This window comes from Phasianus colchicus, chromosome 5 (genome assembly GCF_987193195.1).
Source record: "Phasianus colchicus chromosome 5, bPhaCol1.hap1.1, whole genome shotgun sequence".
NCBI classification, from domain to species: Eukaryota; Metazoa; Chordata; class Aves; order Galliformes; family Phasianidae; genus Phasianus; species Phasianus colchicus.
This window is the reverse complement of record NC_143440.1, coordinates 15,456,018-15,483,572: the sequence shown is the minus strand read 5'-3', so window position 1 is coordinate 15,483,572 and position 27,555 is coordinate 15,456,018. Positions and strand designations below refer to the sequence as shown.

At 42.7% G+C, this 27,555-nt stretch overlaps 1 protein-coding gene across 21 annotated transcripts in view; it reads left to right on the top strand.

The window, feature by feature from the left end:
• Positions 1-27,555, top strand: part of BRSK2 (BR serine/threonine kinase 2) — a 299,114-nt gene that overhangs the window by 177,349 nt on the left and 94,210 nt on the right. For all 21 annotated transcript variants that reach the window (XM_090140616.1, XM_090140602.1, XM_090140613.1 and 18 more), the window contains one exon: positions 19,385-19,470. In XM_090140616.1, coding sequence (XP_089996742.1) covers positions 19,385-19,470 — 86 coding nt within the window. The remainder of the gene's footprint in view (positions 1-19,384; positions 19,471-27,555) is intronic.

Here is a 27,555-nt window from a genome sequence, read left to right as displayed (position 1 = left end):
CATGTTGATTTACTTATAAAGTAGGAGGGTTAGAGAGACTGAAAAGCGAGGGAATGAGAAGTGGGTCAGACAGAAGCTTCCAAAAAAGCTTAGCTTATTTGGAGAAGAGAAGAAGCCAGAATAACAAACCATAGGGCAGAGAAATTGATTCCCCGTTTCCTCTTCATCATACTCTCCTCCGGGTAAACCTGTTTCAGTTGATAGTGAATATTTCATGCAGTGCTGAGCGTTTTCTGTACTGTGGTGGTGTCCTAGTTTTTCTACCTCCAGCCCCAAAGGAATGTTTTTACATCATGGAGCTTTAGTTTTGGGGAGGGGGGAGGGAAGGGAGACTGCCAGCTTGCAAAGAGATGGAAACAAGGAGTGGTTCAGAAAGTAGCTCAACTCTGATGCCTCAGCTGAGAATCGCGCCGCCACTGCTGTGCCACCTCCCAGAAAGGGTTGGTTCCCGAGGGGCTGAGGCTAGGTTCCAATCTGAGTAAAATAGCTCTAAAAACAGCACCTTGCCTCTGCCTGTGCCTGCTCTTAGTGCAGTGCCAGTCACAGCTGCTTAGTTCTCTGACAAACACAAGCTGTTGTTCCTGCCAGCACTGCAGGACCTGCACAGCAATAGGTGGGAGGAGCGGTGTCCGTTCTGCCTTCTGCACTGGTGACCAGGCAGCTGCCTGGCTCCTTGCTGAGAATCTCTCAGCCCTTCCGCACAGAGAAGTCAGTTTCAGCCCTTTGCATTGGCTACTGTAGATTTCACGTTGGGCACTTTGTCCTCCAAAGAAAACCCTCAAATCCTTCTGGGTATTTAAGAAGCAGAGTAAAGGAGTATTGTCATTCTGTCCCAGTGCTTTACTGCCTATTTTGAAATCAGTATTTTAAAAGTTTCCACATTCAAATTTCTGAAGCTGATGAAAGATCCATGGTTGAAACTGGGGCTGTGGCTCCACAGGGATGCAGCTGACTCCAAAAGTGTCACAGCAGAAGGTGTCCCACTGCAGCTCTGTCTGGATTTACCCCACCACAACGAGCCCCAAGGAAGACTGCCTTCCCAGGCCCCGTGGATTTGCATTACATAGGTGTTTCTTCCCTGTATGATTGGCCGAGCAGCTACAAACCCTGGAGAAGTCCCAGAGCCTCCATATGCTTACTCCCCTCAGCCTCCTGAAAGCACACTTTACCTGACCAGCTGAATTAGCATCTGCTGGAACCAAGATAGCAGCACAGCACTTCAGAGTCTGACTCACCCCAATTATGGACTGCAAAGCCCAGCATTTGTGTTGTATCATTCCCTGCACGGCCTCTTTTCTCCCGTCTTGCTGCGTTTGCCTTATGTGCTCACTGCCCATTATGAAGGGGCACCAACTGGCAGAGCTTTCTCTGCAGACCACTGAGCTGCAGCTCCAGACCCTCTGCTGCCCCATGTTAGTCTGAAGCGTTGAATTCTGGGAGTTCTGGGAGTTAGCTATGCAGCTTGTTAGCCTGCAGCAAGCTGTGTTCGTGCCTCCTGGAGGACGTGGGGCAGGAGCAGAGCATGGAGCTGCTTAGTTAATGGTGCAGGTGCTATATATTGATCGGAGTAGAAAGGCCAGAAGAAGGTGATAGTATGCCTTCTTTTCTTGATGATTACTGTCCGTTTGCAGGAAGGAAAGGGAGAAGGAAGGGGGAGGAAGATGCTTTGTGCTGGGGTGGCATGAGTTTGTGATAGAGGCAGGAAAGCAGTGGAATATCCCCAAAGCGTGCTCCACCTCCAGTGTTACAAAACAGCAGTTCAGCAGGGGACACAGAAGCACTTAGGGAAACTGCAGCTGAAACTAAGTGAATCTTTCAGTCTTCTTATCGCAGCATTTCCAGTCCCTGCTTCAAGGAGAAACAATAATAAATAAATAAATAAAGCCTTGCGAAAGGAGCTAGTATCCATCTAGAGCATTGGATGAAATAAAAAATGACAAACAAACAAAATCACTAGCCTTGGCTCTAGAAGCTGTTGTTAAAAATAAACCATCACTTGCTGCTGCAGCTCTGCCAGAACCTCCCTGCTGATAGCAGGAGACCTGAAACACTGCCTCACTTTGCACTCCCTGTGCACTGCGTAGACTTTAACAGCTCTCTCTGTTGTCATGACAAAGATTCCCGGTTTTTCAGCATGCAGCTTGCTCTGTTGTCACCCATCTACCTGTGATGCTGTCAGCCCTCCCTCCCAGATGATGAGGCACTGGGAGAGGTGTGTGGTATCTCTGTGTGCTTCTGATGTATGAGGCCAGGTGCTGACTGCCGATTCCTTGCTGCTCTCATGGAACGAGCGTGAAGCCAGGGCAGAAAAGGAGCTCACCGGAGCCAACTGCAGTCAGTGCTCAGCTGTGGCAGTGTGCCTTTCTCCATCTGACATGCTGCAGACTTCACCCTACACTACTTCATTCTCTGCATGCTGCAAGTTGAGGTAATGGTGACAATTGGTATTTGACATGTCATTTTCTGTCTGTTTGGCAGAGAGTGTGTCTTCCCATGTTCTATACTAATATCAATGTGCTAGCATTATATGTGGGTTTGGAAACAGTGACAGACCATCTCTGACCTGAAGCATTTACAGTCTAAACAGGCAATGCATGTAAGAGGGCAGAAAAATGTGAGAAAAATCAAATATCTCATTCTCTTTATTTTCAAAATACTCAACTAAGGCTCAGATAGATTGACCCATCCAGGAAAAATAAGAAAGCTATTTAAAAAGTTAGAAAGCAAAGCTAGACCTTCTGGATCCCAAGTCAGTACCTTGACCTCACGCCCTTCGAAGTGCACCCTTCGGCTGGTGTTGGTGTTGTACTTGTCGTGGGGGGGTTGCCAGACCCAGTGACTCCAGATCAAGTTATGAGACCCTTGTACAAGTTTATGGCTTCCTTTGAATATTGTTTCAGATCATCGATCCAACTGTAACTCTACTCATGAATCTTTTTTATCTCAGAGGTTATTGTTTTTTTAGAGCATGTCAAAAATGAGTCTGGATGCAGATCTCATTCAGATTCAAATTTGGAACTATGCATTTACATGCATAGGTTTGCACTTTTTATTTCTTTCTAATATTATCTCTATTTTATATGCATATTTATGCCAGATGTTGTAGATGTGTCCAACATTTGGGTGTTCTTCCTTGAGGATATGTAGAACACATTTGCTGTAATTTGACAGATTGCTCCCAGCTATGGTGGGACTGGCAACATCCTCTCAGCACCTCTGAAGTTTAGGGCTTAGGCCTAGATTTTCCATGGGAGTTCAGCTTCCATAGTTAGGCCAGATTTTTGTTAGACCAAGTCAACAGTAACATACAGTGGCTTCTGAGTGTCTTGAAAATCTGATTTTTATATGGGACCTAGTTGGAGAGAGGATTCTTCTTAAAATCTCGGCTGTGGGTGGTGAGCACCTGAAAATCTGTCTCCTGAGTATTTAAAGTGGATAATACAAAATTACTGAACTTTTTGGAAAATGTGGGCATTACCTGCTGCTGCCACCCACAGGATTGCTGCCAGGGGGGAATTCCTTCTCCTTCAGGGGATTCCTGATGGAGGATTTGCAGCATCTCTCTGAATTCCTGTTTATTTCTGTTTGTCCTGCTGGACAAAATCACCACACTGTAAGGGTCATCTGTGACACTGAAGGGTTTGTTGTCGATGTTTATGTCCAGTCAGTGTTGCACAGGGGCTGGGAGCTCTGACACCACTGCATCTGCTTTGTACCCACATGTCAGGTCACTGGAGCTCCCTCGTTTTTCTGTTGATTAGCTGCAAAATGGGGACATGCCTTACATTCCAGAGATGCTTGGCTGACAGATCTTTGTTTTGGAAAAGCCATTACTGAAAGAGGACTTTACCTCTGGTATCATATGCTGCATTTTGCCAATCAGCTATGTTGGTTGGTAGCTTGAAAGGCACAGCCTGCTTTCTCAGTCTCTCTGCTGCATAGGGGGAGAAGAAATAAAGGTGTCTCTCTCCAAGGGTAAGTTAAAATAACCTCACAAGTGCTCTGACTTCTGTTTTGCTTCCCATAGTTCTGTACTCCAAGGGCTGAAAGAGAGTAGCTGTTGTGCTTCTTCCAGAAGCCTGGCACTTCCATGTGTTCATGCTCTACCTGGCTGGGAAACTGACACAATCTTTGGTCCAACTCTGCAAAGATTATGGTGGGCTTTTGCATAGCAAGTTACTCTTGTACACACATTGTAATGCCCTGACTGCCAGAACATCATCGTAACAGAGCCAAACGCAGCCTCTGTGAGTACTGCGGTGCAACTCTTTGTCACATTTTTTTAAGGTCAGAACCAGTGTTCCTGTGCTGCAGCACACACACAAAAAGGATATTTCCCTTTAAAAGCAGTCAGGGAAGGGAGAAAAGCCTTGCGTAGCAAAGAGGAGACAGCATCCTCAGTCTTCAGGTGTCTGCGGTGGTGGCGGCAGCCGCCGCATCTCGAGTGATTAATGAGCAGCCAGGCGGGATGCGGGGAGCAGAGCATGAACCCCGCTGCGGGGCGGTGGTGGGGACACCCTGGGGAGAGGCAGGCTGCTCGGCACCTCGGAGCTGGGGGGTGTCTCGGGGAAGCTGAGGGCACAGGAGGCAGCGGCTTTGAGCGGGGCTGATGTCTTCATCATCCGCCTGTGCCAGTGGCTTCGGCAAAGACTTATCTCCCGCCCCTGTACTGCTGAACAAAGGAGCTGAGAAACATAGCTTGACCCATTCGCTTTAGGTGGGCTTGGGGCTGGAAAAAGCAACTCTATTTTAAAAGGTATCATAAGGGGAGGATGGAAAGGGAATTCTCCAGCCCTGGGTAAAAACAAAATATGAATCCTGTTTTAACCCCTTGTTCAATTTGCTCTGCTGGTTTAGATTCACTCCTGCAGAAGCCAGGTGGGATTTCAAGTAGAATGAGGGCATTTCTAGAAAGACACTGATTTTCTGTAGCAGAAGGGACATTGTGTGTAGGCTCATCTAAGCTGTACAGTAAGCTATTTGGCAGTGGCTGGGGCACATAGCGATGGTTTGACTACATAGTTTGTGTGTCTGCTGGGTCCCTGGTGCATTGTGAAAAGAGAAGTTTGCACAGGACTTTTAGATGGCCAGAAGCCAAGAAAAGAGGTGTGCAGCAAGGGCAACAGAATCAAAATGCTTTTAATCAAGTAATTCTGCCAAACAGGGCTTCTGGTGAAGTGCACATTCACCCATGAAGGCAATCCCCCAGGTCATCTGAAAACCCTTTCGGTTGAATAATCAGTATGAAGAAGAAAAAAAAAAAAGGCTGGGCGAGCTGCTTCTGGCCTAAATTTGAAAATTAGACTCGCTCATTCATGTAAACTCTCAGTAGCTTTTCATAGTCCCGCAACACCTCTGAGGTCCTGGGTCCATGGTTTGCATCAGGCACTCCTAAGGGAAAGAAGCCTGCTGCGGGAGGGGCTGTTAGGGAATTTCAGGATGACCTCAGCAGAGTAACCCTGCTGAGGAGCTGAGCAGAGGTGCTCCCATCTGGAGGCCACCTGGGAAATACTCAGGGCATGCATGCAGGTATTATGGAAAAGGATGAGTTTAGAGCAAGGACACAGCAATGCAGTATAATTCTCTTTCTTTTTGTAAGAAATGTCGTATTTGAAGGTATTCAGAGTGCTTTCAAGGGAGAACTGTTAGCTCTGTTTTGTTAAGTCTTTTTGCTTATTTTCTGTTTCTGATTTAAAGAACTGCTTTGTATTTCCCTAATGAGAATGTATCAGAGCTGTGTGCTGTATTTATTTTCCTGAAGTGAAGCTTCTGCTCAGTTGTTCGAAGCTATAACTGATGAACTCAGGCTTACTGTGGGTAGGCAGCAGTCCTCTCTCCTGTAGGCTTTAAGTGATTGATCATCTGCAGATCATGAGCAAGATAAGATATCAGAAACAAAACAGTGCTTCAGGGGTCTTGGGATGCCTGGAGGGCGTTAAATTACATCATGAGGAGACATCTTGAGTTTCTTGAGCAACTACTGTTCCCACAGAGAATAGGAATGGGAGTGCCTGTCTCCCTCAATAAACGAAGACTTGTCCAAAGAAATCTCACTGGAAGCAGCTCTACAAAATGCATGTTGAATGAGTCAGACATAAAGACTGTCCACACTTCTTGCTTGGCCGCCTGACACATTTGCATTGGCCACCAAGAGCTTTCATACTAAAGGCATTTCTTTCATACAGTTTGCCAGAAGTTACAATATAGTTTTTCCCTCACCTTCTTACATCACTTCACTGTCTTCTGTGGGTTTCAAGTGGAGCATAGGCTATGTAAGAATGGTGAAGCACTTGGAATGCTGTTGAAAGGGAAGTAACATATTTTCTACAAGTTCATGTCCACAAGTATCCTGAAGGGAATACGGAAAATCACAATGAAAAATCACTTCTGCCTCAGAAAGAAAGTAAAAAAGAAAAGAAAATACTAATGGTTTAGAAGCATTAGGAAGCATCAGAATGCAAAAACAGAAGAATGGTCAGAAAAAAGCTTTTGCAGTCCCTAGGACTTCACAGAGCATGACTGAGTGGCTTCTGTGGTGATGTAAGGAATCCACTCCAAAATAAAATCAGGCTCTAGTTTGTATGTGTAATATTTACCTACTCTAAATACAAGAATGTATAGGCAGCAGAATGATACCAAAGGACATGATAGAACTCTTGATAAACCTCTACTTGTCCACTTGGGATGGAGTAGGACTGTGATCAAAGGAGGGAAAATTGCCTTCACTTTCTTTAACGGTTAAGTAGAACCCTACAGAGAAGAGGGCTGGCCTCTGAAAATCACCCTGCTAACTACTATTTCATCTCTTTTCACTGAATGGCACCCAGTTATAATTTTAGGACCCTTGAAAAGAAAAAGGGCTTCTCCATGTTGTGTTCCTCTGGCAAACAAAATGTGAGGTTGGTTTAAGGAAAACTTTGTAGAGCTTTCCTGTGTACCCTGCAAGATTGCCTTGCAGAAGTCCTTAGTTGACGGAGCAAATAAATGGAAGAGCACTACCCTGCTGTCCTGTGGAGTTTTGCAACAACCCACAGAAGACAAATCCTTTACCTGGAGTTCACATTTCCTACTTAGAGGAGGGGCTGTGAATAGGGATTATTGCTGTATCGCTGCAGGAATCAGCTTAAGGATAGGACACAGTACACAAATTAAATTTCTGAGTCATATGTAAATTCATACTACACAGCAATGTGATACAGTGTAATCCTTGCCTACAGTATCAGCCTTCCTGCCAGTATTCCCTTACATTTTGTTGCTGTGTGACAGATGGCAGCAGAGGGGCAGTCTGACAAAATGGCGTCTGACATGGAAGAGTGGATGAAGCAAAAGTATGAAACTGAATTGCTCTGTGCAGAAAAATATTCACATTCATTAACACATGATAAACATTTCTGGAGACAAAACAGTGGATGTGAGTGCAGTGAGGCGGTGGGTGGTACATTTCAGCAGTGGTGAAAGCAACAGTCATCACCTCTGCAGATATTTTTGCAAGCACAGCATGCCAGCTTTTGTTCATAATTGCCAAAAATGCAGAACTAATGGTGGTGACTGTTGAAAAAGTAATGCTTTGTAGCTGAGAATTTGCTCTATCAGAGAGTGTTATTGTGTTCTTTGTATCTGTTGTAGTTTCCATGGAAATAAATAGGAGACATTACTTTTGGAGTAGCCTAGGTATAATAATGTAATGATCAGCTACCCCTAAAAATCTTGAGGTTTTGCATACCATCTCGCCAGATTCCCTATGGTGCAAGGGCAACATTTTTGTCTGACTTCTTATGTCTTTGTAAGTCAGGATTTAACATGTGAGCTGAGCATCACAGGCACTGTTTCCTCCTATTTGAGGTTACTGCTGGGTTTCCTCAGTATGACGTCTGCCTCAGCAGGATTTTGGTGGAGCTTTTATCTGTCCCATGTGTGGGAGGCAGCAGAAGCTTTTCATGGAATGGAAGGCTTACTCCATTGGAAATAAGGGAGCTGATTATGTCTCCTCTAAAGAGAAGTAATTGGTTTTTTTTTTCTGTTGAGAGAGGATGACATGTCCATCATCCCTCGCCTTTTCATTCCAAAACAGTGTTGTGATTGTATTGCTGAGTCTTGGAAAACTCCCTAATTCACAGGTTGATTTTTGCAATGTTCCAAACATCTGGGAACAAGGTTCAGCTGACTGATGAATGTGAACTCTGGCAGAAAATGCTGAAAAATTGGAGGGGTAGGTGGGTAGATCTAGCCAGCTGTCCATTTCATATATTGCTGCTTTCAAATTTAGCTTGTTGTTTTCCTAGTAAACTGTTTATAAGCACTTTTTACTCTGCACATGTAAGCGTTATCATAAATGTTTGGCAAGTGCAAGGGATTAAGATGTACAGGCCCAAAATGGTATGATTTAAGTGAACTTCAATCTTTCTTCTGTTTTTGTAATGATTCCTCTGCTGCTTTTGGGAAATGTCTGTTGCCATGCCTGTTCTCTTCAGAGAATTGAACCCATTTGCTTATCATTTGGACTTGCTTGTAGCTTCCTATATGTAATTGTTTTGTCTTTAGTACTAACCTTAGAGATGCGTTATTTCCTGACATAACAAAGTGTTGCTGAAGTGAAATATCTTTCAATTCAGTGTTAGATGTGTTGTGTAGTGCAAACATGAAGGAATAGGAAAAGCCTCAGGTATGCAATTACACTCAAAGATAACCATTCTGAAGATGCAGGACCCACAACATCTGTAGAAATAATGAAAATACCACCTTCCTCAAGTTTAAAGTGCATTAATTTAATTGGTCTCCATGCAGTAATGCTGTGCTGGTGGGTGCATCTGCATTGCAGCATACATAGTATACTGTATATATAGTCATAAAAATGTGGTTGACTCAGGTAATTCAAGGGAGAAATTTTCTACACTGCAGATTGTCACTATGTAGAAAAGATCATCTATTTTAGCTTGGGGAATGATTCAGCTCAGGTTTAGACTGGTAAAGCTAAAGAGTTCTGTGTTATGACCTAGAAAGGCTCAAAAATACTGCAGAGTGGTATAAACAAGATTTGGACAGTAATGTTCTAGATGCAGCTTCGTAAATAGGCAGGCCTTAGTTTGCAAGACTCACCTCTAGGGACAAAGAACTATAAGATGGAATTTGCTTTTCTTTGCTGCCTATCTCTGCTCTCATTTCGTAGGAAGAACTTTGAGATAAAGGTATATGCCAAAGCTAAGTGCTCCTAAAAGTCCGAGCAGACTGAATAATGCATTGGGAAGTATAATGAAGATGTGGAAAAAAATTATGTTTGACTCCAGAGAATATGCTTGAAAACTTTTAAGTCTTTCCTGTTGTTTTTCTCCCATAATCTCTTGCCATTGTTAATGATCTATAAGTATCTAATTCTGTCAAAATAAGAAGGATGACATTCTGTTTCCTGAAGGCCACAGCATTTGGTAATTTCTCTTTTTTGGAGGCAACTGCCTGAAGAGCAAAGCTGGGGGGACTTTCATGGCATGCAGATGTCATACTCAGCTTAGTCTCAGCAAGAACCTCAAGGGAGCACGCTAGAACTGTATGTAGAAAGCAATTGTCTCTGGGATGTGCCACCAAGAATGTGGAAAAGTTGAAGTACTTTGAGATGCCCGCCTACTCCTTTCCCACAAGCATGGCACTTATCTGGATAGCTATCGTCTACCTCCCAAGTCAGGCTCTGAGATTTTTCATCAAGGCTTTTTGATTCCTGTCTACTTTGTGGCTATGCGTAAGCCTTAGATGTAGTCTGGATATGGAGTATTCCTTCTGAGGTTTCTGAGTTCATTTGAGCAGCAGGAAGGGGTTTATACCTTGCCAAGCTTTGCCACACTCAGTAAACATCTAAGATCTGAATACTTGTCTTTTATTGCTGTCTGATTCTGAGAGTTTTGTGGGTTTTGATGAGCTGGGGAGAAGGGTGAGAAAAGAGTGCTCATTCTGTTACTTCGTGTTCACCATGGTTAGTTTGACTGGACCATGATGTAAGGATGTGCCCAGAGCTGCCTGAGCTCTTCTTTCTCAAGGAGATTTGAGGAATGTGGAGAAGAAATGACTTTGCTTATCCTCATTGCCTATTCAGATATGCTTGAGAGCATCTCTTTACAATGTTGTTTGTAAATCTCCTTTGCCAAGAGGTTTCTTGATCCTGATAGTGATGTTGATCGGTTGCAAGATGTCATCAGCACCTCCAGCAATAAGGGGCCGATGTGTGATGGGAAGAATATGAGAAGAGCAGAGATAAAATAGCTGAGAAACAAAATGTTCCTTCATTGCTGTCTTTGATCTCTTAACTCCCAGCTGTGAGAGATCCTGGATGCTGATGGCGGCAATCGACTAATTTTCTGCAGCTTCTGTTGCATGTACAAAACAGAGGAAGACATTGTCTTCACTGAGGGGAGTACAAAGTCTTGCTGTAATGTCTTCTGTTGCAGGCTGACCCTGGGGGAAAACAGGGAGTGAGTACAGGCAGATTCAAAACTGAAATAAAATGTGCAGTTTTATTTCTTTTTTCTCTCTGCCTCTTATTTTGTACTGCAGTTCCCACCACATTTGCCATCCTTTTTATACATTGAAACCCAAGTAGAACTCCCACCCAGCGTTGCTGTCTCTGCCATCTCCTTGATGTCAAAGGAACAAACAGAATGGGCAGGCTCCGTGGAGAAAGCTGTTGCAGCAGGGTTAGTATCATCTTGAAAACTTGGCTCACTTCTCAGCACGTAGGCACAGTAGCTGCAGGAAGGGGAGGGGAGATCTTTGCAATATCCACTGAACTGTCCAGCATTAATTCATTCCTGACATGAGACTGGGACTGAGTCTATGAAGGTAAATTTGCCATGAGAATCACCAAAGAACTGAGGTTACCTGCGTTTGTACCTCTGCTGCTGGCTAGATTCAGGAAGGTAGCCCAGAGATGAAGGTATTTCAAGGTCACTGCTAATTTCCCATGCTGTTCAGTCCTGTCTTGAAAGATATGAAAAGACATGTCTGTGGTTGAGGTGGCTCTGTATTAGAAGGTTAAAATCCCGCATGTATATGGGTCGGCAGAGATGTTTGAAACTGAAGAACTAATTCATTTCTTTATGCAGAGACAACCATTTTTTCAGGCCTTGCCATCTATAAAAGGAATCACATTTGTTGAGAGAAACCCATATAAAAAATGAAATATTGAAAAATCTGACCCAGGGTGATGCATATTGAATTCCTTTTCATTGTTATCATCCAGATTCATATTCCACATCTCTTTTACTCCAGAAAAATGCATGGATAGGGGACAGATTGAGCCTTGGAAGAGCCTCGGGTGGGATCTCACTTACTGTTCCTTCTTCAAGTAAATCTATGCTGAGGAAATGCAGAAAATGCATAGACAGAGATCACAGGGGAGGCAGTGTCTGAACAAGTGCATTTGTTAGTGTCCAGAGTGCCTATTTTATGAAAAAAGCAAACTAGTGTCATGAAGAAGGTCTTGGGATGACTATACATCAGCCAGGCTGGAGATAGAAGTGGTAACTCAGAGCTGGCACAGCTCTGGAGCTGCTGTTCACACTGTAGTGTGCTACAGGCTGCTTCAAACCCATTGGAAAGGAAGGCAGGGAGGCCAGCGGTTGCTTGACCTCCCTGAGTACAGAGCCACTGGCTCCACACCTTGGCAGAGAGTCAGTTCTTGTCTCCTCTGTCTGCCACTGCCAGGCTGCCCCCCAAGGCTCTCTCTTTATTGCAGAGAAAAGTGCAAACATGGAATTTGTGTGTCTGTGTTGCCCTTGGCACCTTGTTGTTGTTCCTGGATGAGGTCCATGCTGCTGTTTGTCCGGAACTGTGTCCCTCTGGAAGGTGCAGTTGTGCTTCAACAGCACGTTCAGAAAATGGACCAAAGGGGGGAGCAGTGGATTCTTCAGTCTCTGCTTCCTTTGCTGTGTGGGGCTGTAGGAGGTGGATGATCTCTTTAGATACTCACCATTTGCATGTCCATGAGTTTTTTAACTCAGCTGAGGTGAGACGTTGGCATACATACCCAGCCAAGTGGCATATAAAAATGAAAAGCAGAGGGGTACAGTAGAAAAACAGAGATTATATTATATGTTTTCCACTCTTTGAAGTAGTTGATGTAATTATGCTTTTCATGGAACAGCACAAAGCAGCAGTAGTGTCTGGCTTTCTGCCTCTGATCTCTGCAAAGCTCCAGCTACTCTGCCCACTCTCAGAGCATTTGTTATTTGCCTTGTTTCTTTGAGATGGCCATTAAGGAAAGATTTAGAGAAGGAAACAGCATCTATCCTATTGATTACTTCAGGAAGAGCGTTAGGGAGAAAGTGTAAAGGACGTTTGTGTAAGACAATGCTGAAGAGATAAACAAGGCCGGTGACTAATGGAGAAAGCAAGGAGTAGAGAGAAAGAGGCTATCTGAGCATGTAGGAAATGGTAGAGTTTACCCTTTGAAGTTTTTCCAAAAGTGTCCTTTTAAATTTCTCTTCCTACTGCTGATGGACTCCCTGAAGGATCCAGTCCGTGGTGCTGCCGGCATCTCCGCACTGTCTCATTGCCTTTCCTGGATACTCTTTGTGCTCCTGGGAGCCCCTCTCTCTTATCACATGCCTCACCCGATGCTTTAAGAAGCTCTGCACTGTATTGTTGGCAGGACATTATGCTGTGCTGTGCTATACCAACTCTTGTGCTTGCCCATATTCCCTTAATGGGATTCAGCAACTTCTGCCTCTTCCACCATCTCTGGCTCAGACATTCCAGCATTGTCTTTGGTGCTGCAGTATTAAATTTGTGAGGTCTGTATTCTGCCCTCTCAGCTCTGTGTCTGGTGCTCTGCACTTGTACTGTTTGAGGTTGAACTGTTCATACTCCTTAATTTTGCAACTTGTTTCTCCTCTGAGTGTAGTGGTTGTTTTCCTGTAGCTGAGTGTAGTTCCCCCAGGGCATTTGAATAGCAGTACATTCTTCTGAGGGGAAGGTGAGTTATGAGCTGCACCATGCTCTTAGGCTGTTCTTGTCTTCTATAATGTATACGTCTTGAAAAGAGCCAAAAGAAAAAAGTGATTGTTCATGAGACCTGTGTCACAACTGTGTGTTTATTGGTCCTTCAGAAGAAGAGCTTGAGGGGCATATGCCTACAACACTGCTTGTGGGGACCAGGCTCTAGTTTCTAATTTTGGGGTGAGCATTGCAGAGTTAGGGTGGCAGGGACAGTTTTGGAGCAGCAGCTGGCACTCTTCGGAAAGGGTTGGCTATGGTTGCTGATTTACAGTAATGGGTTTCTCATAACAAACTGGGCTGTACGTGAGTTGTTTTGGTTTTTTTCCCAGATGAAAAAAAACAGCTGTGCAAGCATTCTGCTTTGGGTAAAAGCAAGCACAGCGCACATCAAAATTAAAAACCAAGATAAAGGAGGGGAGGGGAGGGGGAAAGGCAAGTAAAGTATCAGGTCCTTTCCCCTGCAGAGAGGCTGTTGGTTTGTGTTCAGCCCCCTGTGCTGCTTGGTGCTGGCAGCCAGGTGAGGCACTCACCAAGGCAATGGGAGGCACAGGGAGACTCTGTGTTGTGGTGTAAAGGGGCTGATTCTGCTGACTGCTGGCAGAGCCCTGCGCGTCACTCACTTGCTAGCTGTGTACCACCGGGCAGCAGATAATCTCAAGTGCTGAATGAATAAATCCACTCCTTGTCAGCTCCCATCAGTGTCCCTTGCATGAAGCCCTGATGCTTCTTAAAGAAGCATACGCTGCGGATAAGTCTAATGGCTGTATGTACTCAGTAGCCTATGGCAGAGTGCTGAGAAATGCTGCAGGTGTTTAACTGCTGAGTTAAACCACGAAGATCTCGGGAGGGATTTTCTGTGATTAGATAACCACCGGGCTCCAGACCCTGTTACTTCAGGGCCTTGTAATCAACAGGCCAGGCCAGGTGGCCTTGCCTGTTGTGGAGATATAGTGAAGCCAGCAGAAGGGACATGGTGAGAATTCTCACTGTGACACTTCAGCTGGTTTCATACTCTCAGACGTTATGCCAAATTTTGAAATTCAATGCAACTCCTGCAATGCAATTTTGAAGAGACTATGGAAAAATACTTGTTTCAATAAAGACAAGTGGAAACTGACATTCTATTATAGCTGCAGTTTGTGGAAAATGAGTTCCCTACCGAAGATTCATGGTATAAAAGTTTGCACATGCAAATTTGAACATCAAATATGCAACTCACTTGTTTCTAACACATACCTATTTTCATTTTCATTTATGAGGAAATAACTTTGAGAAACACACATGCAAACAAAAATTGTGATAGAATGAGCCCATAATAGAGCTTTCAATAAAATGAAGAATTGCTCAGCTTTCCAGTAATTTTGTCTGTTTGTTGTATTTTGTACAGCTTTGTTTAGCTGCCTGATTCTATGTATATCTAAATCTAGTTTCCCCTCCTCGTTTATCCACTTTTTATAGAATCTTCTCGTAATTACTAGTACTTAGCAGAAAACCTGAATTCATGTTAAAGCATTTAATTAGTCAAAATTGTGTAATAGAAGATTTCTTCCAGATACCACTTAATGATCATTAGAAGATCTGATTCAAAGCCCACTTAAGTCAATTGATGTCTTTTGTTGACTTCAATACACTTTGAATCTGGCTCACTATATTCAGAAATTTGAAGCTAATGGCTAGAATAGCAGCAGGAAATGCTCTCTTGTAGGTAGCCAACTTTTGTGGTTCTCCATTTGCTTCTATAATGGCCTGCTGAAGAAGTTTGGGATAAGTGTAATGAAAGGCTACTTTCACTAAGTGAGATATCAATTAAATTCAGAACTGCAGAGGAAGATCTTGTAATGTTTCATCATGTGAAAACTGTTCTTTTCTACTTCTACCCTGTTTATGTTCCATTGAAAATAAAGATACAAGTAATCCAGTGTGATATTGCTTACATTATTGTAATGACTTAAGTTAGCTTGGAAGAGTGATATCCCCACAACAGTGACCACACAGGACATGCTAGGTTTACAGTTACTTGTATAAAACTATTTCTGTTTTAATGCTGTTCTCTCAAGAATAGTCTTTTTTTTTATTCTGTTATCATGGAAAAGTATGAAAACTTTGGTCATCACCAAAGCAAGTCATTTTTTATAATTTTTAACTTTCAGACCCACATAAGCTTCATGGTAGCAAAAGTAGGAAGATTCCGAGGTCTGTTCACAGAATATGAATTGGTATGGCAAAAATGCAGACTTTCCGGAGACCTGGAAGAGATTGGTTTCTTACTATCTGGTGCTTTTGGTTTTGCCCATTAGGAAAAATTCATAACAAATGTACAGCCTGCAGGACTTTCTTGCTCCTCACCAGCCAGGACACCTTTTTGAATGTGGATACAAGAAGAAAGGAACCTTTCTTCATCACTGACACATATGTGATGAAGATGATGCATGTGGCTCCCTCCATCTGCTCTCCATCCTCTGTAGGTGAATATGCACCCCGCTTGTCTGTGACTTGGAAGGCAAGGGAGCAGAGCACTTGTCAGCAGTGGAAACTGTGCTGATGAGATGGGTTTAAACAAGAAAGACTCCTCTGGGAGAGAAGGAGGGTGAAGAAGAGGCGGCAGAGAGGAAGTGAAGCTTTGCAGTATTCCTCTAAGGGTCATGTTGCCCTCATGTTGCTCTTCGTCATTAGCTGAATCACTGGAGCATCCTGTCAAATCAGCCTCCTGCATAGATTTTTAAAGGCTCTAATTGGCACCTGCACAGTTACAAGTTAGCAGTGTGTCTCCATTTGCCCTGCACAGACTTTCACTGTTTTTCCTTTTAGCTCCAAAGCATTGGTGTGCTGCACAATCAATAACCTGCTCTGGTATGAGGCAGCCCAGACTATTGCTGGGATCCCATCACATGCCCTGGTGTCTGTGTGATGCAGAGGGCTCCATTTTTTTTCCTTTTTTTTTAACTACTATGCAAATGTTTCTCCATGTATACTGTTTATCACTGACTCTGAGCTTCCCCAGACAGGCTATTCTGAGTTTGGCCTGCTTTCTGATAATTGCTTCTGCATTAAAGCAACACCCCTGCAGGGTTTCTACGCTCTCCCGTCCTTGCCAGTTCTGAGCTGGGCAGCACTGTGCAGCCTGAAAGCACAGGAGTGCACAAAAACAGGCATAGCAATAGCTGCCAGAGCTTTAGGGAAGAAGGCAAAGCTGCTTGCTTTATAAGGCCTCTTCTACTTTGTAGAAAGGTAATACCTCTCCTTTGGTGCCATTAGTAAAGTTGCTGGTGAGATCTACAGTCTGTATCCAGCACTTAACAGTTTCTGGCTTCTCTGTGAGAAAAGGAACCAAGAGAGCCACCCAAAGACAAAAGCTGCAGTTGTCACATTGAGAAGGTGGTCTGCTGCTGGTTTTTGGGAACCCTCATATTTCTTTGGAAGAAAGAAGAGATGGGGCACTGCTCTAAGGAAGATCAGTTTGACTGTTCAGAGACCTGGGAGTCTCTTGTTGTTGAAGCAATACAGCCACCAGTGTTTTGTCAGTGTCCCGGGCATAGATTGATCTAGTTAACGTGTTTTGCATGATGTTATGTTATGTATGGAATACCAATAGCAAAAATTACAAAACCATGACAGTCAGTGGGCCCAGACAGTGAGAAGTATAATCACTTTTCCTCTTTCTCACTGAAGGCTTGTACAGGGTCCCACTTTGAAGGGTAGGTTGGATTTATCCCTGGTTTACAGATAGAAAATAAGTAGTAGGCTGGAAAGCTGGCTGAGGAAGTGCAGCACGTGACTGAATATGTTGCAGGGCAGTGCTGCCAAGCACTGCCAAGCTGGATGTTTTCTGCATACCTGAACTTGAAGTCAAGACCTTTGAAACTGTATTTCCTCTGGGGACTTTTGTTTCCAGGAAGTTAAAAATATGTGCAGGACCTTGTACACTCTTACACTTAAAGTGATGAAAGTAAAGGAACTTGGGTTATTTCCTTTTAATAGCTTTGTAGCCTAACTATGTAGGTAGTAAGTGGATATTTGCTTTCTTGTCTGATTTTCTCTTACTGAATAGATTACAGGCCATGCAGTGCTGTAACTGAATCCCCCTCTCTGAGCAGTACTCATAAATCACTGCCTCATCTCTTGCTTTAGGACAGTAGCCAAGCAGGACCATGCCGGGATGCTGCTATCCATCATTTACTTGGTCTGAATGTGCGTTGCCAAAGCACCCACCAAGAGGTTTTACGGAACTGAATCTCCAGTGCAATCATTTAGCACATCTACAGGAAGTTTCATTGTACCATGGCAGGAAACTCACAGGATGGAGAATGGGTTTGAATGACCACAGCCATAGCTAGTGCAGTGGTCGTGTTCCCCTTGACTTATCCGGTCTGGCTCATCCAAAGAGAACTGTGCTGTGGGAACTTCAGCTTCTGAGCAGTTATGGTGCAGGATGCTAACGTCTGAATCTGATTACTACTGGAGAACTGTGAGAGGAGTGGGTGCTTTTTCTGTTTTGTTTTTCCTCATCCTTGAAGCAAATCCAACTTCAGCAAGCTCTCTGCAAATGTCAGTGTATCCCATAGGGTAAAAGAGTAACAAGTTTTTTTGAAGAGGAGATAAAAATTACATAAACTAGCTCTCCTACCATTTTTTTTTTCCAGCAGAGTAGCTGTTCAGTTGAGATCTACTCAGGTCTTGTTTCCTGTTTGTATAAGTGGCTTTCATCTGAGTGCTGGTCATGAGCCAGTTAAGCCTACAGAGCTGTTAACATCAGGTACTGTGTATCTCCGAATTCATATGTTTCTGAAAATGCTGTGTACTTATATGTTTACATGCTGATGCACATACACAAATCCAGTAGAGCCTCCTGATACACTTTTCCTCATTTCCTTGTAGTAGCTGTTTCCAGAGATCACAAGTGTGGAAATGGGTCTCTCTTTTGAGTCTGCAGAGTGTCTTTGAAGGAATAAGACTGACACATGAAAAAACACACTTTTCTCCATCCTGATACATGAGAAAAGCCAAGTGTGACGCTTTTGTGTGGTAGTATTGAGGAAGAGAGATCTGGGGTGATAGCCAGTGTGCTGGGAGATCCTCCTCCTCTTTTTATTGCTGGAAAACTAGCACTTTCTAATTTCCTGCTGAGTATCTTACTAGCACTCAAAGAAAGTTGTCTGTGTTCTGGTTTAGTAGAGGATGATATCTGAGGAAATTAAATGACATCAAGAACTAAGGCTATACTGAAACAAGTGCCTAATTATTTGTCTGAGCCCTGCTGAGGAAATGTTCAGGGATGCTTTTGTAGTTTGTTCATGTTTGGATTGTTAGGATAGCAACTTCAAGACAATCATTTGTTTGAAGAACTGGAAAAAAAAAAGCCCTATGTAGTTGTTGTTCTTTTCATCTTTAGGGCATTTTCTTGGCTTTTTGGATTCCTGGAAATTTCTGTGTTGCTTAGACTTCATGCTGTTGCAGAGTTTATTTCATTTATCTATAGTCTCCACAGTGCTACATTAACTCCCTTCAAGTTAGCCTAGGTCAAATCAGAGCAGTCACAGTGTGGCTTTGAGCAGCATTGAGCAATTTTGCTAGCAGCTGAGGAACTGCTCTGACTTCATCTCTAATGAATACCCTTAGTAATTTCAAGTTAAAACCACGCTGCAGTCATGATAGGAATTTTGGGTAAGAACAAGACTTGTGCTAATTACAGAGACTTAGTCACAACTTATTAACTCAGTGTTGAAGACACGCTCTTAGAGGTAGCTGTGCTTGGACAGATTGGGAATTGAGAGAAAACAAGGTCTTACGCTTAAGGATCTGAACACCAGCGCTCCAGTAATTGGGTTTAATTTCTTGTTGTACCTTGTACTTCTTATGTCACCTCTTTTATTTCTTTCTCTTTCTGTGCCTCAGTTCTGCAGCTCCGAAATAACAATACTCTTCTGCCCTTCTTCTCCCCTACATACGACGCCAGTTCTTCAGGATGGGAATTTTCTCATATCAATGGAGCATGCAGTGCATAGTGCAGTGTGGCCACTCGTGCGTATGAGAGGTCAGGAGAGCCCTCAGTGCCATGTTGGAGCTTCAGTACTTTGAGAGTATGTCAGGGCTTTGGGTAGTGAGGCAGCAGTAGCTTCAAATGCTCCTATAGCTCCTGACACTGACTGATAGATTTGGGACTCTTCTTTCAACTTTGAAATATCGCCAGTTTTCTGCCCTGCAATGCAGGGAGTGCTAAGACCAAATAATTTAAAAAAAAAAAAAATTTAGTGCTAAATATTGCTGTAAGTCGAAGAATCCTATGCATATGAAGAGGAGTGGGAAATAGGTAAGTGGGAAGAAAATGTGTTATGATATATGATGCATTCTAATATCTAGCTTCTAATCTTCTGTATTTCTTTTTGTTGTTTGTTTTTTTTTCCAGGTGGAGCGGGAAATAGCCATCCTGAAGTTGATAGAGCATCCCCATGTTTTAAAGCTGCATGACGTTTACGAAAATAAAAAATATTTGTAGGTATTACTGGCTTTTGCCAGAGAAAGGGGAAGGGAAGGAGGAAGGATGGGAGGGAGAGGAGGGGTTTTGGACCTTGCTGGCATTTCCAAGAGTGGAGCATGGTGTATTTTCACTCTTAACTGGTGTCCATATCTGATACTTAAATGAGGAAGAAACAGTCCTTATTTTACTGCCTTTTCTCATTTTCTTCTCTGTACTTTGCTTATGTGCTCTTTCTTTTTCTACTTAAAATGGAGGAGAGAGAACAATGTTTTCTATCGAACAGCAAGAGGGGAGGAAGATTTGTACCTATACTATCAGGAAACATTTGCAATCAAAACTATGACAGACTGTTAAGTGAATAATTTGGCAATCCTCCCTTGCCTAATAGTTTTCACTGAATCTCTTGATGCTTTCCAGCAATATTTTAAATATACTATCAACAACAATTTTTGTTTTTAAAGGCTACTGAAAATGTCCTCATGGTTTTGCAGAGACAGTTAACTAGCAAAGCCTTCTTTTTTCAGATCATTGCAGTGCCAGGCAGGGATGCTGTCCACAGACAGAGTCATTTCAGCTTGACAGGGCACTAGATATGTTGAATCTGTTGTCAAACAAACAGGCCATATTAATCTTGGCACAACAGGAAAAAAAATCAATGCTCTCCAAATGGAAAAGGGCAAACCAGTAGGAAACTCAATGTTATTTTCATCTTTTTAGCAGGTTATTGCAAATAGAAGAGAGTGTTTAAAAGAATTAAACAATTTTTAAAAACCAGCATCCTTCAGTGACCTCTCCACAATGTCATAATGCAAGAAGGGAATAACTGTTTACCCAAAGAAAGCGTTTTGAGTGAAAGCAACAATCCCTTGTGGACTTTTCAGCCAGCCTTGTTACTGGACCAGTGAATTCCTTTTCTAGGAAGTGAGGCTTCTGTGCCAAAAGGTTTGCTTAGTGGAGCAGTCAGTAATTTGTTTTGGATTCCCCATCCTCCTGTGGGGCAGAGCCTGCCACTGGCAGTGAAGTGGGGTTGCCAGAGTGCACTCGTGCAGGCACGTGGTGTAGGCTGGCTCAGATGCTCTCTGAGCTGCATACTGAGTGCTCTGTTCTCAGTAGCAAAAATGGTCATGACTCCATTAAGCCTGGTTTGCCCCAGCTGAAAACAGAGACCCGGATCTGAATGCAGTCTGCTCAGTGTGCAGGAGGTTGGTACACATGAAGCTTTACAGGCAGGATGTTCTCCTTTAATCCTGAAAAGAAAGGATTGGTACCATTTGTAAGAGTGTGTACCACTTTATTTTGGAAGGAGAAAGTTAAAATCAGGCACCCGGCTTTCTTTTAGGTAAGAGAGAAGGTATATTCTTGTTTATTTGAATGTTCCATAATTTAGATGTACATGCACACAAACACATGGATACTAGCATAAACCCGGCTTGCAGCTTATGTTTTCCAGGTAGGTGTGGTATACTTGGTGAAAACAGTGTAGGAATTGTGGCAAAAACAAGGTAGGAATACATAAGGGACAACAACTTGAGGTGAAGAGATGGATTATAATGGTACTGAAACTTTCTACTTACTCTGAACACCTGCAAAGGCAATAGCTGAGCTGAGTAATCCTTCATCCCTCCCAAAAGGCTTGGGGCATATTTTGCTCCAAGCCACGAATACCTAGTGCTCAGAGCAGTGGGAATAGTCTTACACGAAGACTTCCAAAAAATGACTGTATTTCTTGGTAGATATGCTATCTTCCTGATGAAAATCACCTTGTAAAGGGAAGCATCCCATATCTTTAACCTGTATCTGGAGTTCCTGGCTTCTAGATAGGTTGGGCTCGAAAGCAGGCTTTGTCAGTCACACAAAGTCATCTTTGTGCCATAGCTTCTGGCTCTGTAAGACTGAGCTGTCTGCCTCTACCCACAAAAGCACCGAATCCCTCTGCTGAAAGACACTGATTCTGTGAAACTGCCAGTGACTCCTAATTGTAATTCATTTTTTATTAGTCACTATTTTAAAGAAAGGGCATAATGCAGCACTGCTGCCAAGCCTCCCTGTTTAAAATTAGAAACAGCCATAGCCTTGGATAAATCTAAGAAGTGGAAAAGAGTGCCTGTGTTAGGCTGAGATGTGTGTGGGATGAGAAGTGAGGATACATGTACATTCCCAAATAAGGCACAGTGACCTCTGATTCTCACCAGCATCAAAAGAAGGATTGCTCTCTGATTGTGGCAGCACCTTTCCATCATGCCTGCCATTTCAACAGTAACGATAGTGGCATCGTTTCAGAGAAGCTTGTGAATTATGGGTGATATTTCAGATGCCAAAGACTAATCACGATGCATCACCGAGGAGTGTTTCCTCGATAAATGTTAATTTCACAAATCATGTTTGACTCTTGGTTTATGATTTAATTTGTGAAAAGGGGCTTTAGTTGAGTAGATTCCTAATGCATTCATGAATCAAATTCCTTTTCCATAATTTGTTTAACACTATAAATGAGTTTTAAAAAATAATAACAAAGCTTCATTAGCATGTCTGTATTAACCTAGTAGTATTTTTCCATTTGATTTTTGTTGTGTTTTTTTTTTTTAATCAAGATGGATGGGGAGATGGAGATAGTAATGAGCCTTAAGACTTTGAACTATGTATTCTGCATTTTGAGTTGTCATACCTAACCATAAGGCTATGAACTACAATTCTACGTACACAGGAAAAAATGCTGCTCCACAGCAGCTCTCTGTATGTGTACCAATACACCATCCCAGATATACATTATGTTGGCTAAAATAGCATTATTGCACACAGTTGGACTATCCTTATATTTGTTGTGTGATCACACTGACAGCCTTCAAGCAAGACTGGGTCCCCACAGTAGCAGATAATTTAAAAACAGCTATAGGCAATCAGTGCCTCCCTCTCTCCCAACAGATAATGTTAACAGACAAAACAGCCTGGAAGGATGGTCAGGGGGATCACCCTTCCCATTTTAAAGACAGAGAGTGAGGTAAAGCAGCCTGGTATCGGGTTAGCCCAGAGTTCTTTAAGAAATTCTTTTGCTGATTCCTAATGGGGAATGATCAAATGAGCCTCCAGAATTTGAATGTGCACCAGTAATTATGACTAACCAAACTGAGATGGCCATATAGAAATGTGAATAAACTAAGGGAATAAGCAAAGTGACAACAAAATTGAGGTTTAAACATATTCATTAACGTGTGTTGTAGTGGAAACATCATATAGTTTCTACATTGCACATAAACCATGTGAAGCTGGGTGACAGTCCTCTTTCTTACTGTGCTATGTATATAGAAAAGGTCTTTCCTGAATTGGCCCTAGATGGTGTTTTGTTTAGTGGAGAAGGAAGGAGTTCACATAATATTAACAGAACTACCAAATGAATGAGCCAGAGGTTCTTACTAACAGACTTGTTCAAGAAAAAAATAAGGGGAAATGTGCAAAGACCTATCCTTCATGAGTGACTCAGATCTTTTCTAGGAAGGAATCCTATGTTTTATTTTTAAATCTCTGATAAGTACATTTACTGTATCTTATGCAGTTAACTTTTCTTTTGGTCTTAGAAATTATCCCACTGTTGAAGGAGCTGTTAGCATGGCAGTGTAAGTGCCATCATGTAGTCCAGAGGAGAAGGACCTTCCCTTTCTAAAGCAGATGTGTCAAAGTATTATAGTTAACTCTGGAGAAGTACTGACAGGACTGGCATTATCTGTTTGATCTCATTTCATTATCTGTTTAGTTTAAATTATAGGAGTTTTGGCAGAGAGTGGGAGTAAGACAGAATAAAGATGTCGTTGCACCGCTCTGTGCCCTTTTCTTTTACTTTTTTGTACTTGCATTTCTCAATTCCCTTTCTATCAATATGACAGTATATATACTTGTACATTTCTATTTACAGGTACATACAGATATTTATATATCCATTTATTTATGCCCATGCATTTTTATATCTTTACACTTCTTAAATTTTCTTGGAACATTTATTTTAATCTCTCTAGTGTCCAACTTATTCAGCATTTTAAACAGAGAGAGTGCTTTGAGAGTGGACATCAGAATATTGGCATCATCTCCTGTACTCTGAAATGCACCATGCATTCATCAGCTCTTTTTCCAAGCACAACAGTTCTCTTTCATCATTCAGCAGCACAGTGCTAGCTCTGGGCAGGTGCCCAAGCCTCACTGCAATGTACACAACATGCCACCTCCTGATTTCAGAGGTGAAGGTGCTTCCCAGCGAGCCAGATAACAAAATTAAAATGTCCTCCTCCCTGCGCACAGCTCACATTCCTGGCCTAGACAAGACTGACTGCCAGCAGGAGTCAAAGACTAACAGCTCTGGTGGTGTCTGCAGAGGCATTCATGCTGCTGGTCCTTTTCTGCAAGGTTTTCCTGCAATTCTGTTCCTTTTTTCTTGAAAACTAATTGTGAGGTGACAGAGGATGCAAGAAACAGAAGAAAAAGGTTCTGCTCGTTCTTTTGTTATCAGCAGCACAAAACTTTGGCATTCAACCCACCCATGGGGAGAACTGAAAAAGGCAGAATGAAGGCTCAGGATATTGGGGTGGTTCCAAGGGCTCAGCATTGAAAATCAATTTCTTGGTAGGCACACTTCTTGGTAATCTGGGTATGGGATGTTGGATACAGGGAAAGAAAACAAAACATGATTGGAAGACAAGCTTATGTTTAATCTAGGCTGTGATTATAAATAAGAGAAATATTCATAACCAGCTACTTTGGTCTCTTTTCTTCTGCTGCTGAAGTGTTTTAATCCTGTCTCAAACTCCAAGCACGTGTGGCTGAGGGCAAGGCAGGCAGCTTTAGGAGCGGAGCCACCTTGTGTGGGGCTGTGCATCACAGTGGGCCTGGCGATGAGGAGGGGACAAGGGGAGCAGCTATGGAGGTGGTGCCTCAGCCTGCGGAGGGATGCCAGCCAGGTACGGAGCTGGGCCTGCACAGGAGTAGGGTTGATGGTTAATGCTACAGCTTGCACAACGTGGCCTTAGCAAGCTCTGCATGAAAACCTGACTGTGTTTTCTCCTCGTTGCCTGACAATGTGTGTTTGTGTAGCTCCCACGGCTCAGGAGGAAACAGGCCCAGAGTGGTGCAGTTCTGTGATGTGAGTGAAGGTGAAGAGGAGATGAACTCCACATCCATATTGAGTTGCAAAAATTCGCTTTCAGGCCTCAGCAGGTAACTCTGCGTGTATCTGAGCTTTGGATGTTAAAAGAAGGGCCATTTAGCTCTCAGAAGTAAAACCCTGGAGTGTATGGCCGCTGGCAGACCTGTAGCTGTGAGGTGGTGAGTGTTGTCTCAGCTCTGCCCATCCTGTGAGGAGGATCTCTCTGGCTGGCTCTCTGAGCCATCTTGTGTGCCCTGCCAGGAGATGCTGCAGTGCTTTGGCACGTGTGGCTACACACACCACAACACTGCTCTGACACCTTTCATCCCCCATAAATATCATGCACCAAACACCACAGCATCAACTCTTCCTGCTTCTTCCCCGCTTCAGAAAGCCTCCATCTCTTCATGTCCAAACTTAATTATCAGTCAGGTAGAATCTCCACTCAAACAAGCGAACTGTAGTTAAACTCGCTTTTTTTGGAAAAAGAATTATATTTCATGCACATTTTCTTGCAGATGAGGAAAAAATACAAATAAAAATAAAGAGTTCCTGGCCCTGTTCCAAATTAGGGTTTAAAAATTCATGCCCGCCATAAGAATTTATATAACTTCTGAATAATTTATAGGCTGCGCCAATAACAAGGGACTTAATATCTGATAGAGATTATTTAATCAATAGACAACAGTGCAGTGAAAAAGCTGTCAAAGAATTACAACATGTCAGTCAGAGCTGGCCGGCTTTTAACTCTTTCCCTGCTCTACATATGTTGTTACATATATAAACACCCATGAGAACATTCTGCAGAGTGATAGGATGGGAGAGGAGTTGCCAGGGCTTTTTTTTTCATTTTTCTTAAGACTTTTCTTTGGCAGTTTCTTCCTGGACAGATCACTTGCTGATTCACCACAGCTTTGAAATGTGATGAGTTTTCTAGCTCTTTGCAGAAAGCAGTAGGTATTTTCTCATGAATCATCTCCAGGGGATTCTGGGCTATGGTGAGGTGATTCAGACTTCATCAGGGTGGGTGATGATGCCTAGCATATGTCATTTGTGGTGCAGCCTCTTTGGTTTGTGTATGATTTTGGGACTGGATTTTGTGAAATAGTTGAAGAGGTTTTTACACATATGAGCACCAATACATATGAGGATGGGAAAAAAATAAATATATATCTATTTTTATAAAGGAGATTCCTAGCTGACTTATGTCACTAGCCTCAGTAATTGCTTAGATATCTGTATATAACGTAATATGAAAAGAGTAGTTGAGCATCTCACCAAATGTAGTTATTTCATGAAGTTTCTTACCCATAGGCATTATACCACAAAGCAGTAAACTCTTGAGCAAAAAAGAAGCAGCAAGGATTCTGCTGATTTTCATTGTTTTAGTGTGTATCTTGTCTTGTGCAATAGCATTTGGGTTGTGCATCTTGCTGTAGTGCACATCTGACATCATGCATCTTAAAAACTAGCTGGTGTTACATAAATACCCAGAGTAACTTTTGGCTTAGTAAAAGCCCTAGAACATTAACCAGTGGTGTCTAAATTCAGACACATGTAGAAGATATATGCAGTTTTAACTGAGGTTGTGCATCATACGTGTTAATATTGTACCATTTAATAAAAAATAATTATTAACTGCTTCCCTAACAGGCAGCTAATACATGCACTTCTAAACCAGTAACTATGTATTGCCGGACCAAAACAAGGTGTCTGAATTGGCTACCTTTCCTAGAGCACGAGACTTTCATTGTTTGGCATTTGTAGCACTTAACTGAAATACCTTGTATTTCCGTATGAGCTTTCACTGAAAGAGCTCTATCCATTTAATGCTTTTATAGTAATAAATATTTGTGTTGCCCCAGAGGTTCTAATTTGTCTAGCTGTGAATGTGTCAGAAATTTTCTTCAACTCTGATGCTAAGAAAACATGATCTGCATTCCCGGACAGGGATGCATAGTGATGGGCTGCTGTGGGCTATCCCATCTGGCAGGAATTTTAGTATTTCACACCATTCTTGCTACTGGTTAACAGCCAGCTTCCACAAATCATAACTAGCTTGTTTGTTGTTATTATTCTGCCACAGATATCTGGTAATGCATGGTCATGGTATTTCCCATGCCAGATATCTTTCTCTGACATTGTTTTATCAAGTATTGCTCAAAGCCAGCCTGTTTATTTTTTAAAGTCCTGCTTTAGAGATAACATTTTGCTTCAACGGGAGGTCTATGAGCTAGTCCTCAGAGCTCCCCAGAGCACGGGGAAGACATCCTTTAATAAAACATAGAGAGCTCACCAGATGGGAAGGAGAAATTGTCACCAAAACTATTTCTGTGGCTGTTGCAAGTGATGCCTTTGTAGTGTGATAGCACGATAGCACAAAAGCAATCTGACCATGAAAAAGACGTTACTGTGCTGGGAATAGACAGGAAGGGGACAAAAAGAGAGTCTCCACACCAGTCAGCTTGTAATCGCAAACACAAAACAGCTGCTGGAAGCCTTATGATAGGGAAGCCCAAGCTGTTGTCAAGCATTATGGCAAAGAGCTGTCTTCAGGAAAGGACTGAAGACATAGCTCTGTGGTGAGCAACAACAATGTCCTTCCAAGTGTAGAGAGTGTTGTAAAAGCACAGAATTGTTTGCCTGGAAATTTAACAGATGGATGGTGGATCTGGCTGTGGAAGTTGGTCAGAGGCAAAGGTCAACCTCAAAAAACTGAGGAAGAGAACCTAGACTGATTACAGGGAGAGGACAGGAGGGACCTGGAAGTGAAGGCAGCTAGCTTGGGTTAGATAGAGTATAAAAAAGGAGGAGATAGTGAAGGCATGGAAGGAGTGGTCAAAATAGAAAGGTAAGTACGTGGTAATGCAGTGATTATCTGATACCTATTTTGAATTGCTAACAGCAGGGCAAGAATATATCAAGATAAAAGAGATGATGATAAATTAATTGAGATACAACTTGTCTAGCT